This window comes from Dreissena polymorpha, chromosome 3 (genome assembly GCF_020536995.1).
Source record: "Dreissena polymorpha isolate Duluth1 chromosome 3, UMN_Dpol_1.0, whole genome shotgun sequence".
Classification (NCBI taxonomy): domain Eukaryota; kingdom Metazoa; phylum Mollusca; class Bivalvia; order Myida; family Dreissenidae; genus Dreissena; species Dreissena polymorpha.
In genome coordinates this window covers 122661020-122673911 of record NC_068357.1, presented here as the reverse complement: position 1 = coordinate 122673911, position 12892 = coordinate 122661020, and the positions used below count along the sequence as shown (strand labels likewise).

General features: G+C 37.2%; 2 protein-coding genes across 3 annotated transcripts in view; one reads left to right on the top strand and one right to left on the bottom strand.

Annotated features, from left to right (window-relative positions):
* Window positions 1-12892, top strand: part of LOC127871281 (uncharacterized) — a 102631-nt gene that overhangs the window by 40288 nt on the left and 49451 nt on the right. The gene's annotated exons all lie outside the window — the stretch shown is intronic.
* LOC127871282 (uncharacterized) overlaps window positions 1-12892 on the bottom strand; it is a 31083-nt gene that overhangs the window by 7264 nt on the left and 10927 nt on the right. For both annotated transcript variants that reach the window (XM_052414047.1, XM_052414049.1), the window contains exons 2-6: window positions 12222-12757; window positions 9470-9659; window positions 8999-9201; window positions 3359-3518; window positions 2399-2544 (exon numbers count right to left, since the gene is read on the bottom strand). In XM_052414047.1, coding sequence (XP_052270007.1) covers window positions 2399-2544; window positions 3359-3518; window positions 8999-9201; window positions 9470-9659; window positions 12222-12691 — 1169 coding nt within the window. In that variant the 5' untranslated portion in view covers window positions 12692-12757. The remainder of the gene's footprint in view (window positions 1-2398; window positions 2545-3358; window positions 3519-8998; window positions 9202-9469; window positions 9660-12221; window positions 12758-12892) is intronic.

The following is a 12892-nucleotide window of genomic DNA, read 5'->3' as shown; positions in this document are numbered from 1 at the left end:
ATTATTGATGACTTCGCGGGAGTGTAATAATGCCGTTAAATAATTTTAATACTACGCTGTAACACCTTGAAGTTACCTCACTAGCTATGGCATCATTAGCGGATCCGTGGTCTAGTGGTAACACACTGGCTTCACAATCCAGAGATCGCTGGTTCGATCCCTGCTGCACCTAACCTACTAACTCGTCTTTCGCATGAGACGTTAAACAGAGGTGCAGTGTACTAGGTGCTATACACCGGGCACTTAACTGACCTTGAAGGATGACCTTCACCTTTCACCACTCAAAATGTGCAGCTCCATGAGATACACATGCATGCCAAATATCAAATTGCTATCTTCAATATTGCAAAAGTTATGGCCCATATTAAAGTTTTCGGACGGACACACAGACAGACAGACAGACAGTACAACTGCTATATGCCACCCTACCGAGAGCATAAAAATGTATCAGGGCATTTAGGCTCTGTGCATTTATCTTTAATTACTAACATGATGTACCTATGATATCAATAGATCATCATATCCATTGTCATGTAATACAGAATTTATTACATTATATTTGTAAATGATGAAAACTCGGCAAAGCATCAGTTTTATCTTTTTCCAATAACTTGTGTAATAAATTCCATATTACATAACCACTCATACAATACATGTATCTCTATATCTCTACATTCCAAACAGCAATATCATGTAAACATGCATAAGGTTTGGTCAAATTGTTGTCAATGGAAACAAAATAAAACTGGAATAAACAATGGGTTCCTACAGCTCTTGCATCACTGGGAACTGTGTAAGGTAGTGAAGTCTGCAGCGTACAAATGCTAAGGAAGTAAACAAGGCACTATTGTTACTTAAAAAAAACTTGTCAATATTTTCAAAAGTTACATAAGAAATAAATATTTATGCTTCCTGAAGAGGTGCTAGCAGACAGTCAGCATGGGTTGTAAGGTCTCATCTAGATACATGTAAATGCACATTAACAGGGATACAGTCATGCCATAGATTCATTCATCCTGCAAGTTTACTAAATAAACTGTTAAAAAAAAATTATTCTCAATTGAAAATGAAAAAGTAGGAATAGTAGGAAGATTTGGTAAAAAAATAGGAAAAAGTAGGATCCTGATGAAAAAGTAGGAAAAAGTAGGAAATAGTAGGAAAAAGTATGACCGCTTGACAGCCTTGACATATTTACTCGTTACGCAGAGGAAAAATATGATATGCGTAATTGGCACTTTCAATTGGGTTTCGGTACGCAGAGTTTTATTTTTCAATGCGTAATTGGCAATTTTAAATTGGGTATTTACGCAAATACGCACCTTTTCTGTAGCTCTGAGCATAGATGTATATTGCAGGTATCGTGAAACTTACCCAGTATTATAGATGTATATTGCAGGTATCATAATTCTTACCCAGTATCATAGATGTATATTGCAGGTATCATGATACTTACCCAGTATCATAGATGTATATTGCAGGTTTCATGATACTTACCCAGTATCATAGATGTATATTGCAGGTTTCATGATACTTACCCAGTATCATAGATGTATATTGCAGGTATCGCGAAACTTACCCAGTATCATAGATGTATATTGCAGGTATCGTGAAACTTACCCAGTATTATAGATGTATATTGCAGGTATCATGATACAAACCCAGTATCATAGATGTATATTGCAGGTATCATGATACTTACCCAGTATCATAGATGTATATTGCAGGTATCATGATATTTACTCAGTATCATAGATGTATATTGCAGGTATCATGATACAAACCCAGTATCACAATGTATATTGCAGGTATCATAATTCTTACCCAGTATCATAGATGTATATTGCAGGTATCATGATATTTACTCAGTATCATAGATGTATATTGCAGGTATCGTGAAACTTACCCAGTATTATAGATGTATATTGCAGGTATCATAATTCTTACCCAGTATCAAAGATGTATATTGCATGTCTCATAATTGTTACCCAGTATCATGGATGTATATTGCAGGTATCATGATATTTACTCAGTATCATAGATGTATATTGCAGGTATCGTGAAACTTACCCAGTATTATAGATGTATTTTGCAGGTATCATAATTCTTACCCAGTATCATAGATGTATATTGCATGTCTCAAAATTATTGTTACCCAGTATCATGGATGTATATTGCAGGTATCATGATATTTACTCAGTATCATAGGTGTATATTGCAGGTATCATGAAACTTACCCAGTATTATAGATGTATATTGCAGGTATCATAATTCTTACCCAGTATCATAGATGTATATTGCATGTCTCATAATTGTTACCCAGTATCATGGATGTATATTGCAGGTATCATAATTCTTACCCAGTATCATAGATGTATATTGCAGGTATCATGAAACTTACCCAGTATCATAGATGTATATTGCAGGTATCATGATGCACAGAGCAGCCACACTAAGCCAGGTGGAGAGATATGCATGTGGGTGCCAGTACACTGGGCTCTCATTGAACAGGGTGAAAAACAAGAACACCACAGGAGTCTGGATTGTCTGAAATATGTACAATTATTGTCATATGAGCCTCGTTCTGGGATAACAGGGCTAATGCATGTGCTTAAAAGTGTCATCCCAGATTAGCCTGTGAAGGGGTCACAGGCTACTCAGGGCGACACTTTCCGCCTTAACTGAATTTTTTGGTAGGAAGAGACTTCCTCACAACTAACAATACCATAACAGTGGAAAGTGTTGTCCCTGTTTAGCCAGTGCGGACTTCACAGGCTAATCTGGGATGAAACTTTAAGCACATGCATTAAGCCCTCTCCCAGAGCGAGGCTCATATAAAGTGGCCAATGTAAATCTTTGTGAATGTCAAGGTAAAACCTGTTAATGTTCAATATGAGGTGACAATCATTGAAGTGTTTCAGTCACTTACAGGTACTGGGTTTTAAAATTAGACATTAAAAATAAGATTGAACCTCTGCAAGCATGGGGTTCTAGGGGTCAAAATCTATTTTTAAATTCCCTTGTCCAATCGAATTAGTGGTACAAAATGTCAGTTGTCGTGGCCAAACAAGTTGCTTTTCCTTACTTTAAAAGGTAACTAAATATACTATGTAACTTTTCAGTAATTTTACAAGTTGAAGTTGCAAACCATTTTTCATTTTGCAAAAAAGTGTATGCTTACGATTTTCTCTTTTATTTAAGTTGGAACAACAATTTCCTACATATTATAAACCAAACATCAATACTTTTACCATTCAGAAATTAAACGGACAAGAAATTTCCAAATTTAACCGATAATGGTAATATTCCAAAAATATTGCAAATTTTCTCCAAAAGGTGAAAAAACACACTGGTAGCTTACCGTAATGATGACAAGATAGTTTGCGCCCTCGAGATATCGCAGGAAGTAGGCATTCACCAAACGGTTCAGGAACAGACACGCAGTACACACAAGGGAGACTACCGTGATCATGCCTCTACAACCCGCCTGGCCGAAGAAACACTGGATGTTGAACCAAAACCTGTAGTGTAAATAGGAAGATAACTTCTTTGTTACAACAACCAGATTATTGAATGAAAATCATGGAAACTGAAGTCTTTCCAATACTTAGAGACTTCTTATAAATAAAAAACTTTTATTTTTGCCTCGCTCTGATAAAACAGGGCTTAGTGCATGTGGTTAGAGTCTTCCCAGATTGGCCTGTGCAATCCACACAGGCTAATCAGGGATGATACTTTCCGCCTAAACTGGATTTATGCTAAGAAGAGACTTACTTAAAATGAAAAATATCAGAAAAGCTAAATGTGTTGTCCCTGATTAGCCTATGCTAAGTGGACAGGCTTATCTTGGTGGATACATTACACACATTGCTAAGTGCACAGGCTAATCTTGGTGGATACATTACACACATTGCTAAGTGGACAGGCTTATCTTGGTGGATACATTACACACATTGCTAAGTGGACAGGCTAATCTTGGTGGATACATTACACACATTGCTAAGTGCACAGGCTAATCTTGGTGGATACATTACACACATTGCTAAGTGGACAGGCTTATCTTGGTGGATACATTACACACATTGCTAAGTGGACAGGCTAATCTTGGTGGATACATTACACACATTGCTAAGTGGACAGGCTTATCTTGGTGGATACATTACACACATTGCTAAGTGCACAGGCTTATCTTGGTGGATACATTACACACATTGCTAAGTGGACAGGCTAATCTTGGTGGATACATTACACACATTGCTAAGTGCACAGGCTAATCTTGGTGGATACATTACACACATTGCTAAGTGGACAGGCTAATCTTGGTGGATACATTACACACATTGCTAAGTGCACAGGCTAATCTTGGTGGATACATTACACACATTGCTAAGTGGACAGGCTTATCTTGGTGGATACATTACACACATTGCTAAGTGGACAGGCTAATCTTGGTGGATACATTACACACATTGCTAAGTGGACAGGCTTATCTTGGTGGATACATTACACACATTGCTAAGTGCACAGGCTAATCTTGGTGGATACATTACACACATTGCTAAGTGGACAGGCTTATCTTGGTGGATACATTACACACATTGCTAAGTGCACAGGCTAATCTTGGTGGATACATTACACACATTGCTAAGTGGACAGGCTTATCTTGGTGGATACATTACACACATTGCTAAGTGCACAGGCTAATCTTGGTGGATACATTACACACATTGTTAAGTGCACAGGCTAATCTTGGTGGATACATTACACACATTGCTAAGTGGACAGGCTTATCTTGGTGGATACATTACACACATTGCTAAGTGCACAGGCTAATCTTGGTGGATACATTACACACATTGCTAAGTGGACAGGCTTATCTTGGTGGATACATTACACACATTGCTAAGTGGACAGGCTAATCTTGGTGGATACATTACACACATTGCTAAGTGCACAGGCTAATCTTGGTGGATACATTACACACATTGCTAAGTGGACAGGCTTATCTTGGTGGATACATTACACACATTGCTAAGTGCACAGGCTAATCTTGGTGGATACATTACACACATTGCTAAGTGCACAGGCTTATCTTGGTGGATACATTACACACATTGCTAAGTGCACAGGCTAATCTTGGTGGATACATTACACACATTGCTAAGTGGACAGGCTAATCTTGGTGGATACATTACACACATTGCTAAGTGGACAGGCTTATCTTGGTGGATACATTACACACATTGCTAAGTGCACAGGCTAATCTTGGTGGATACATTACACACATTGCTAAGTGGACAGGCTTATCTTGGTGGATACATTACACACATTGCTAAGTGGACAGGCTTATCTTGGTGGATACATTACACACATTGCTAAGTGGACAGGCTTATCTTGGTGGATACATTACACACATTGCTAAGTGGACAGGCTTATCTTGGTGGATACATTACACACATTGCTAAGTGGACAGGCTTATCTTGGTGGATACATTACACACATTGCTAAGTGCACAGGCTTATCTTGGTGGATACATTACACACATTGCTAAGTGGACAGGCTTATCTTGGTGGATACATTACACACATTGCTAAGTGGACAGGCTTATCTTGGTGGATACATTACACACATTGCTAAGTGGACAGGCTAATCTTGGTGGATACATTACACACATTGCTAAGTGCACAGGCTTATCTTGGTGGATACATTACACACATTGCTAAGTGCACAGGCTAATCTTGGTGGATACATTACACACATTGCTAAGTGGACAGGCTAATCTTGGTGGATACATTACACACATTGCTAAGTGGACAGGCTTATCTTGGTGGATACATTACACACATTGCTAAGTGCACAGGCTAATCTTGGTGGATACATTACACACATTGCTAAGTGGACAGGCTTATCTTGGTGGATACATTACACACATTGCTAAGTGGACAGGCTTATCTTGGTGGATACATTACACACATTGCTAAGTGGACAGGCTTATCTTGGTGGATACATTACACACATTGCTAAGTGGACAGGCTTATCTTGGTGGATACATTACACACATTGCTAAGTGGACAGGCTTATCTTGGTGGATACATTACACACATTGCTAAGTGCACAGGCTTATCTTGGTGGATACATTACACACATTGCTAAGTGGACAGGCTTATCTTGGTGGATACATTACACACATTGCTAAGTGCACAGGCTAATCTTGGTGGATACATTACACACATGCATTTAACCCTGTTTTTCCTGAGCGTGGCTCATTAACAATGTAAACCTGTTGCATTGAGATTTTTAGCACAAATGAAAGTTGCGAGAATCACTACTGGATTATAAGATTGAACAAGAGCTTTCAGAGGACAGCACGCTCGACTATTTGAGTGCTTGACTGTATAACGTAAGCCATTATGGGAAAATTGTTCATATTCAATAATTTATTTGACGATCTTTCAAAAATAAAAAAAGGAAAAACACAAAAAAAATTTGGGGGGGGGGGGGGGTAGGGGAGGGTCGAGAGGGGGGTATAATGTGGGGTGTGGTCATTTATTAGATGATCTTTCAAAAATAAAAAAAGGAAAAATAAAAATTTATTTTGGGGGGGGGAGGGTTTCTGGGTTGTGGCGTGGGGTATTGTTTGGGTGGAATCCATTGTGGTATTCAGGTAAGTGATGTTTTGTCAAAGTATTGATAAAATCTGATCATAAATAAAGAAGTTAAGTAAAGAACTAAAGTAAAATGCATATTATAATGGAAAAAGGGCCATAATTCTTACAAAATGCTTGATACAGTTGTATACATTTGTTTATAGATTGGGGTCATGTTGGTAAAGAAGTTTGCAAAATATGAAAGCAATATGTCAAGGGACATTGAAAATATTTGAAGTGGTACGCAAACTTTAACACAAATTTATCAATAATATGCATATTCTAAGTGAAAAAAGAGCCATAATTCTTACAAAAATGCTTGATACAGTTGTCTGCTCTTGTTTATAGGTTGAGGTCATGTTGGTAAAGAAGTATGCAAAATATTAAAGCAATATGTCAAGGGACAAAGAAAATATTTGAGGTGGTACGCAAACTTTAACATAGATTTATCAATAATATGCATATTCTAAGTGAAAAAAGGGCCATAATTCTTAAAAAATGCTTGATACAGTTGTCTGCTCTTGTTTATAGGTTGGGGTCATGTTGGTAAAGAAGTATGCAAAATACTAAAGCAATATGTCAAGGAAATATTTGGGGTAGTACGAAAACTTTAACATTTGCACGCTCACGCTAATGCTCACGCCGACGCCGGGGTGAGCAGGATAGCTCCACTATATATATTTCATATATAACAGTCAAGCTAAAAATGTTCTGAGAACTCATTGTTTAAAGTCTCCGTTCACGGAGATATATGGGCAGAATAGTAAGGAAACGTTTTTTTATTGAGGATATCACTGAAAATCCGGTTTAAATCGGTTGAAAACAAACAATATAGCAATTTTTATTTTGGGGTTAAGTACGGTAAAGTACGAAAACGACCAAATTAATATTCATGATTCAACACATTAATTCAAACCTAAACAAACAAAATTGCGGAAATGGGCGAATTTAGTGGTGAGAAGGTAAGAACAAATGCAAATACATCTGTTACTGACGGAAACTGAGTTGCAATGCTACATTTTTGCTAAATCTATGTATTTATCTTCCATATGCTAATTATGTTTAGCGAAAGCTAAATATAGATATAATTTGCATAACTCGCGACGCTGCAATGGTTTTCTCCTATTGCATGTATTTATGATCATTTATATATTATTTTATCGATTAAAGACCGATTTTGACAAGGTTTTTTATGTCAGGCCTTTTCCGCTCCATTTTGGGAAAATGCCACACTGGAATTTTGGGAATTTCGCGTCGTGAAAAACCCCAATTTGGGAAAAAAAATAATCGCAAAACTGGTTCAATTGGGAAAAAATAATCGCATGTAAAAATAGTGTTTCTTATGTTTCAAAGAAGCCGTAAACTGGTAAATAACGACTTTTTTGATAACATATTATTAAAATTTTACAAAATATTATGAACATGTGTGATAAGTGCAGTTTTTTTTAATCTGATTTCGGGGAAAGGGCCTGGCCTTTTTTGAGGTGAAAAAAATCGCGCAAACGCCAGATTTTGGGGAAAATAAGGAAAGTCTTAAATAATCAATTTCACATATTTTACTGTTTTGAAAACAAATTCAAGGCAACAGATAATTTAATTATGCAATATTTTTCTATTTTCTGCACTGGATCAGGTTAACTTATAATTTTAAAGGTTTAAAAAAAAAACATTTTTTTTTTTTTTTATGAATTGTGAAAAAAAAATTCAATTGCGAAAAAAACAACCAGATTTGCATTGGGAATGGGGCCGAATTTCGGACCCGTGGCATTGGGCAGAAAAGGCCTGGATTTCAACCTCGATAAAAAATATATTTCAATGAATTTATGTAAAGTTTATTTCTCGCTATACTATTTATATGAAAAACAACAATCTATTCCGCGAACAGGGACTTCTATTAAAAGTAAAATTAACTTCAGTAATTCTGAAACTTGCACGGCTACAAGGGGATAACTATTATGTCTCCAAAACATGCCATGTGAAAACAGAGATAACCTATATTTTCTAAACTGCATTAGATAACTCATTTATTTTGGTATTTTTAACAAACTATTGATTGTCACATTAAACATAATGGGAAATTCTTAGTTAATCTTACTGTGAAAACCATACACTTTTACAACACAAGAGCTTGAATGCACAAGTAAAGTAAATTTTCAGAAGTGTGATTTATGGCTGTTTCATTCACCATATATTTTGAGAAGCTGTTTCATGCTTCTTAAAGTACACCATTTATTTTATTATTTTTACAAATGGTCTTCACTTGAAAATATTTATGTAAATGTTTGCTTTAGTCTCTGGTGAGATTTTGTCCATGAGCTTGTGAATACAAGTCATGGACCCTATCCTTAACTGACCCTTTAGCAAACTCCACAATTCCATCTGCCATGCCAAAGCCAGGTATGATGTCGACCCAGAACAGTAGGATGTGAAAGAGGAAGCTGGCTAGGTAGGACCAGAACAGGATGTATGCCACATTGAGGCTGGTGTCTCGGTTGCGCACGGGTGCAGACGTCTTCACTGCCCTCTCCAGCACAACCGATGTCAGCGCCAGAGGAATCTGAGGTTAAATAGGAGTCTTGTTCTGGGAAAACTGGGCTAAATGCATGTGCGTTAAGTGTCATACAAGATTATCCTGTACAGTCCTAATCACAGACAACACTTAATTGGATTTAAGATTAGGGGAGACTTACTTTAAGCAAACAAAATACCATAAAAAACGAAAAAAGCTGTCCCTGATTAGCCTGAACAGAAAGAACAGGCTAATCTGGGACTAGGCTTTACGCACATGCATTAAGCCCCCTTTCTCCAACGCCTAACTCACTTACATATCCAAAAAAGAAGCAGAGAGGCCAGAGGACGCCAGCAATACCATCAGCGCCGCCCTGGTCTTGGCGTGCTCGCTGCGTCTCCAGACCCGGAACTATGTCCGGAATAAGGGCAGTGAACTCTGCAAACAGAACCAGGATGGCGCACACCATCTTACGACATGTTGGCCGCTTCTGTAGCATCAGGTACCTGGAATGAGTCAGTGAAGTGTTCTTGGAACATTTTCACCATATACCAGTAATTATCCCTTTACCACTAAGACTGATACACCCTTTTCCACGTTTGCAGTCCCTCAGAAAATCAAATTAAATTGTAGTAATTTTTTAATACTTTTTTGAAGTTTTAAAGCCTTCATTTCAAACACTTAGATACTGATGAGCAGCAAACAGAATAAAACCTGAACAGGTTTTAAAACCTGTTCTGGTTTTATGCTTGGTGTATGCATGTATAACTATTTTCACTTCGCTTCTGAGCAGGAAAGGTTTAACAACACTTTTTTCAAACAAGGGGTGTTTGTAAAACACGCATGCCCGCAAAATGGGCTATCACTTGTAGTGGTAGCCATTGTGTGAATACCATAGAAACCATTTTACTGCTTCAGGTCACCTTTGACCTAGTCACCGGAAAATCAATAGGGGTCATCTGCCAGTCATGATCAATGTACCTATGAAGTTTCATGATCGTAGGCCTAAGTGTTCTTGAGTTATCATCCGGAAACCATTTTACTGTTTCGAGTCACTGTGACCTTGACCTTTGACCTAGTGACCTGAAAATCTATAGGGGTCATCTGCCAGTCATGATCAATGTACCTATGAAGTTTCATGATCCTAGGCCTAAGTGTTCTTGAGTTATCATCCGGAAACCATTTTACTGTTTCAAGTCACTGTGACCTTGACCTTTGACCTAGTGACCTGAAAATCATTAGGGGTCATCTGCCAGTCATGAACAATATACCTTTGAAGTTTCATGATCCTAGGCCAAAGCGATCTTAAGTTATCATCCGGAAACCATTTGCTGGACAGACCGACAGACGGACAGACAGACCGACCGACATGTGCAAAACAATATACCCCCTCTTCTTCGAAGGGGGCATAATAAACACTATGATGTAAATATATTTAACATCAACAACAAAATGAATTATCATTTTCATCAGTTAACAATGTTTGATATTCTATAAATATAAATTGTCCTGAAAAAGACAGCTTGTATGGCATTGTTGAATATCATGCAGGACTTCTTCTCATAATTTTGGCATATGATCAATGACCATGTCACTGGGAATTTTAGTGTCAATTTACCTCAAATTTGGAAAAAAATAAATATTTTAATTATACATGTGGAACTAGTAGTTGATTAAACACACATTTAACAGTTAATTCCAAACATAAAGATATCAGAAAAATGGATAAGTTGCCACTTCAAAACTCTTTAGTTCAAAACTTATCATTCCTATGACTTATCCTTTAAAAAAACATTCAATTAAATGGGAATCTTCAGAATGTATTTGGGAAAAATGAAAAAAATATGACCCAATAATGGCTATACAATCAGGCAAAAAGCCCTGTCATGCCAGAATGAACATAATTATTGAGTCAAACTTACTGAATGCCCAGAAAAGATCTCTTAACCCTTTCCCATTCAGAAGCAAAGTAAAAATGGCTATGCGCAAACAGCATAAAACCAGAACAGCCTGTTCAGGTTTTATGCTGTTTGCTGCTCATCAGTATCTAAGGTTTGGAGATGAAGCCTTAAAACTTGAATCTAGTAAGAAAGGTCTTAAATTAAATATAAATTTCTAAGGGACTACAAATGCATCAAAATATGTATCTACAGTGTAAGTGGTAAAGGGTTAAGGAAGTTCTCCCAGCTGAATATTATGATTTAAATGGTTAATACACGTACAGCAATGATTTTAACAGAAATCTTATGAAATGCTAACCAGGGCTTTTTTCGCTGCTTACATGTATTTTAAGCATAAAGATGGAAGATTTTCTATGTAGGGAAATAAAATCTTACTGGATTAAGATAAGTTTTCGGGGAAAACTTCATGATTTGAATTAATTAATCTAAGGAATACTGTCTTTAACAGCTATCAAAGGCTTTAAAGCCCTGATTATACAGTATTGCGTAATATATTGTGCAGAACAGTTCTGAGATAACAAGAGATTGCCAAGCAATATGGTCCCCTACCGGTGAAACTCCACCATTGTCAGTAATTTTTTTATTTATTTTTTTTACATTAAATTGTTGTTGCCATAGCAACCACAATTTTTGACGTAGGAAATAAATGAATTGACATGCATTATCACCATATTGCCATCTGTCCATGTTTAAAGTTTCGTGAAAAAATATGAAGAACTTTTTAAGTTATCGCAGGATTCAGAAAAGTGTGACAGACTGACAGACTGACACACAGCAGGGGCCCATCTGTATCACAATCAAAATATGGAATCAACTTTAGCAAAATTGATTTAATACATATACACACGACCCATGTTATATTAACCCTTTCCTTCTCAGAAGCAAAGTGAAACCAGCATATAAAAAGCCTGCAAGTAACTCACTCTGTTCAGTTTTTTATTTTGTTTGCTGCTCATCAGTATCCTAATGAAGGCTTTAAAACTTGAATCTAGTAAAATAAGGTCTTAAATTAAATTTGATTTTCTAAAGGAAAACAAACATGTCAAAATGCGTATCTGAGTGGTTAAAGGTTCATATTGAAAACATAGAGAAATCTGTTAAACCTACCTGATTACAAATGTGACAGGAACGCAGAAGTTAGCAGCCAATGACTGAAGGTAAGGCGCTGTCCGGCAACCACTACTGGCAAACACAAACAAGATACCAGACACTGTGTCCGCGAAACCGATAAGGGCAAAATCTGTTTTACTGTAGCCCTTCTCTTGATCAGTGATAAGGTAAGGACACAGGATTTTCGTTATCAACAGGACAAGGCCCCAAAACACCAAGAATAAGAAGTTGACAATGCACATGATTGACAGAGGATCAATCTGTGGGTCTGATGTTGACGAGATTTTCTCATCACAAACACCTGTGGTGTTGCTAGTGTCTGTGGTGTTTTTTCGAGCGTCCAACCAGATGGGGGTCAGAATTGAAGTGGTTGACCGCGTTCCCACGGACAGTATGATGAGAAAAATACCAATGGATGCTGGACATTTGTTTGGTGATTCTCGTTGTTCATCATCTTGATCAGCCATGGTGGTGGAAATCTTCACTAGTTCTCCCGGAATAAAGGCTCAGCACATCTCCTAGTCAGAGGAGTCCTGAAAAACAGACATTTAAATTAAATAAAATAATTAGGGATGCAAGAGGTTACAAAAATCATTAACCGGTTAACCTTTTTCCGTATCCGGTTATTAACCGGTTAACCGAAACGCCTTAAGTTGTTAAAATGATTA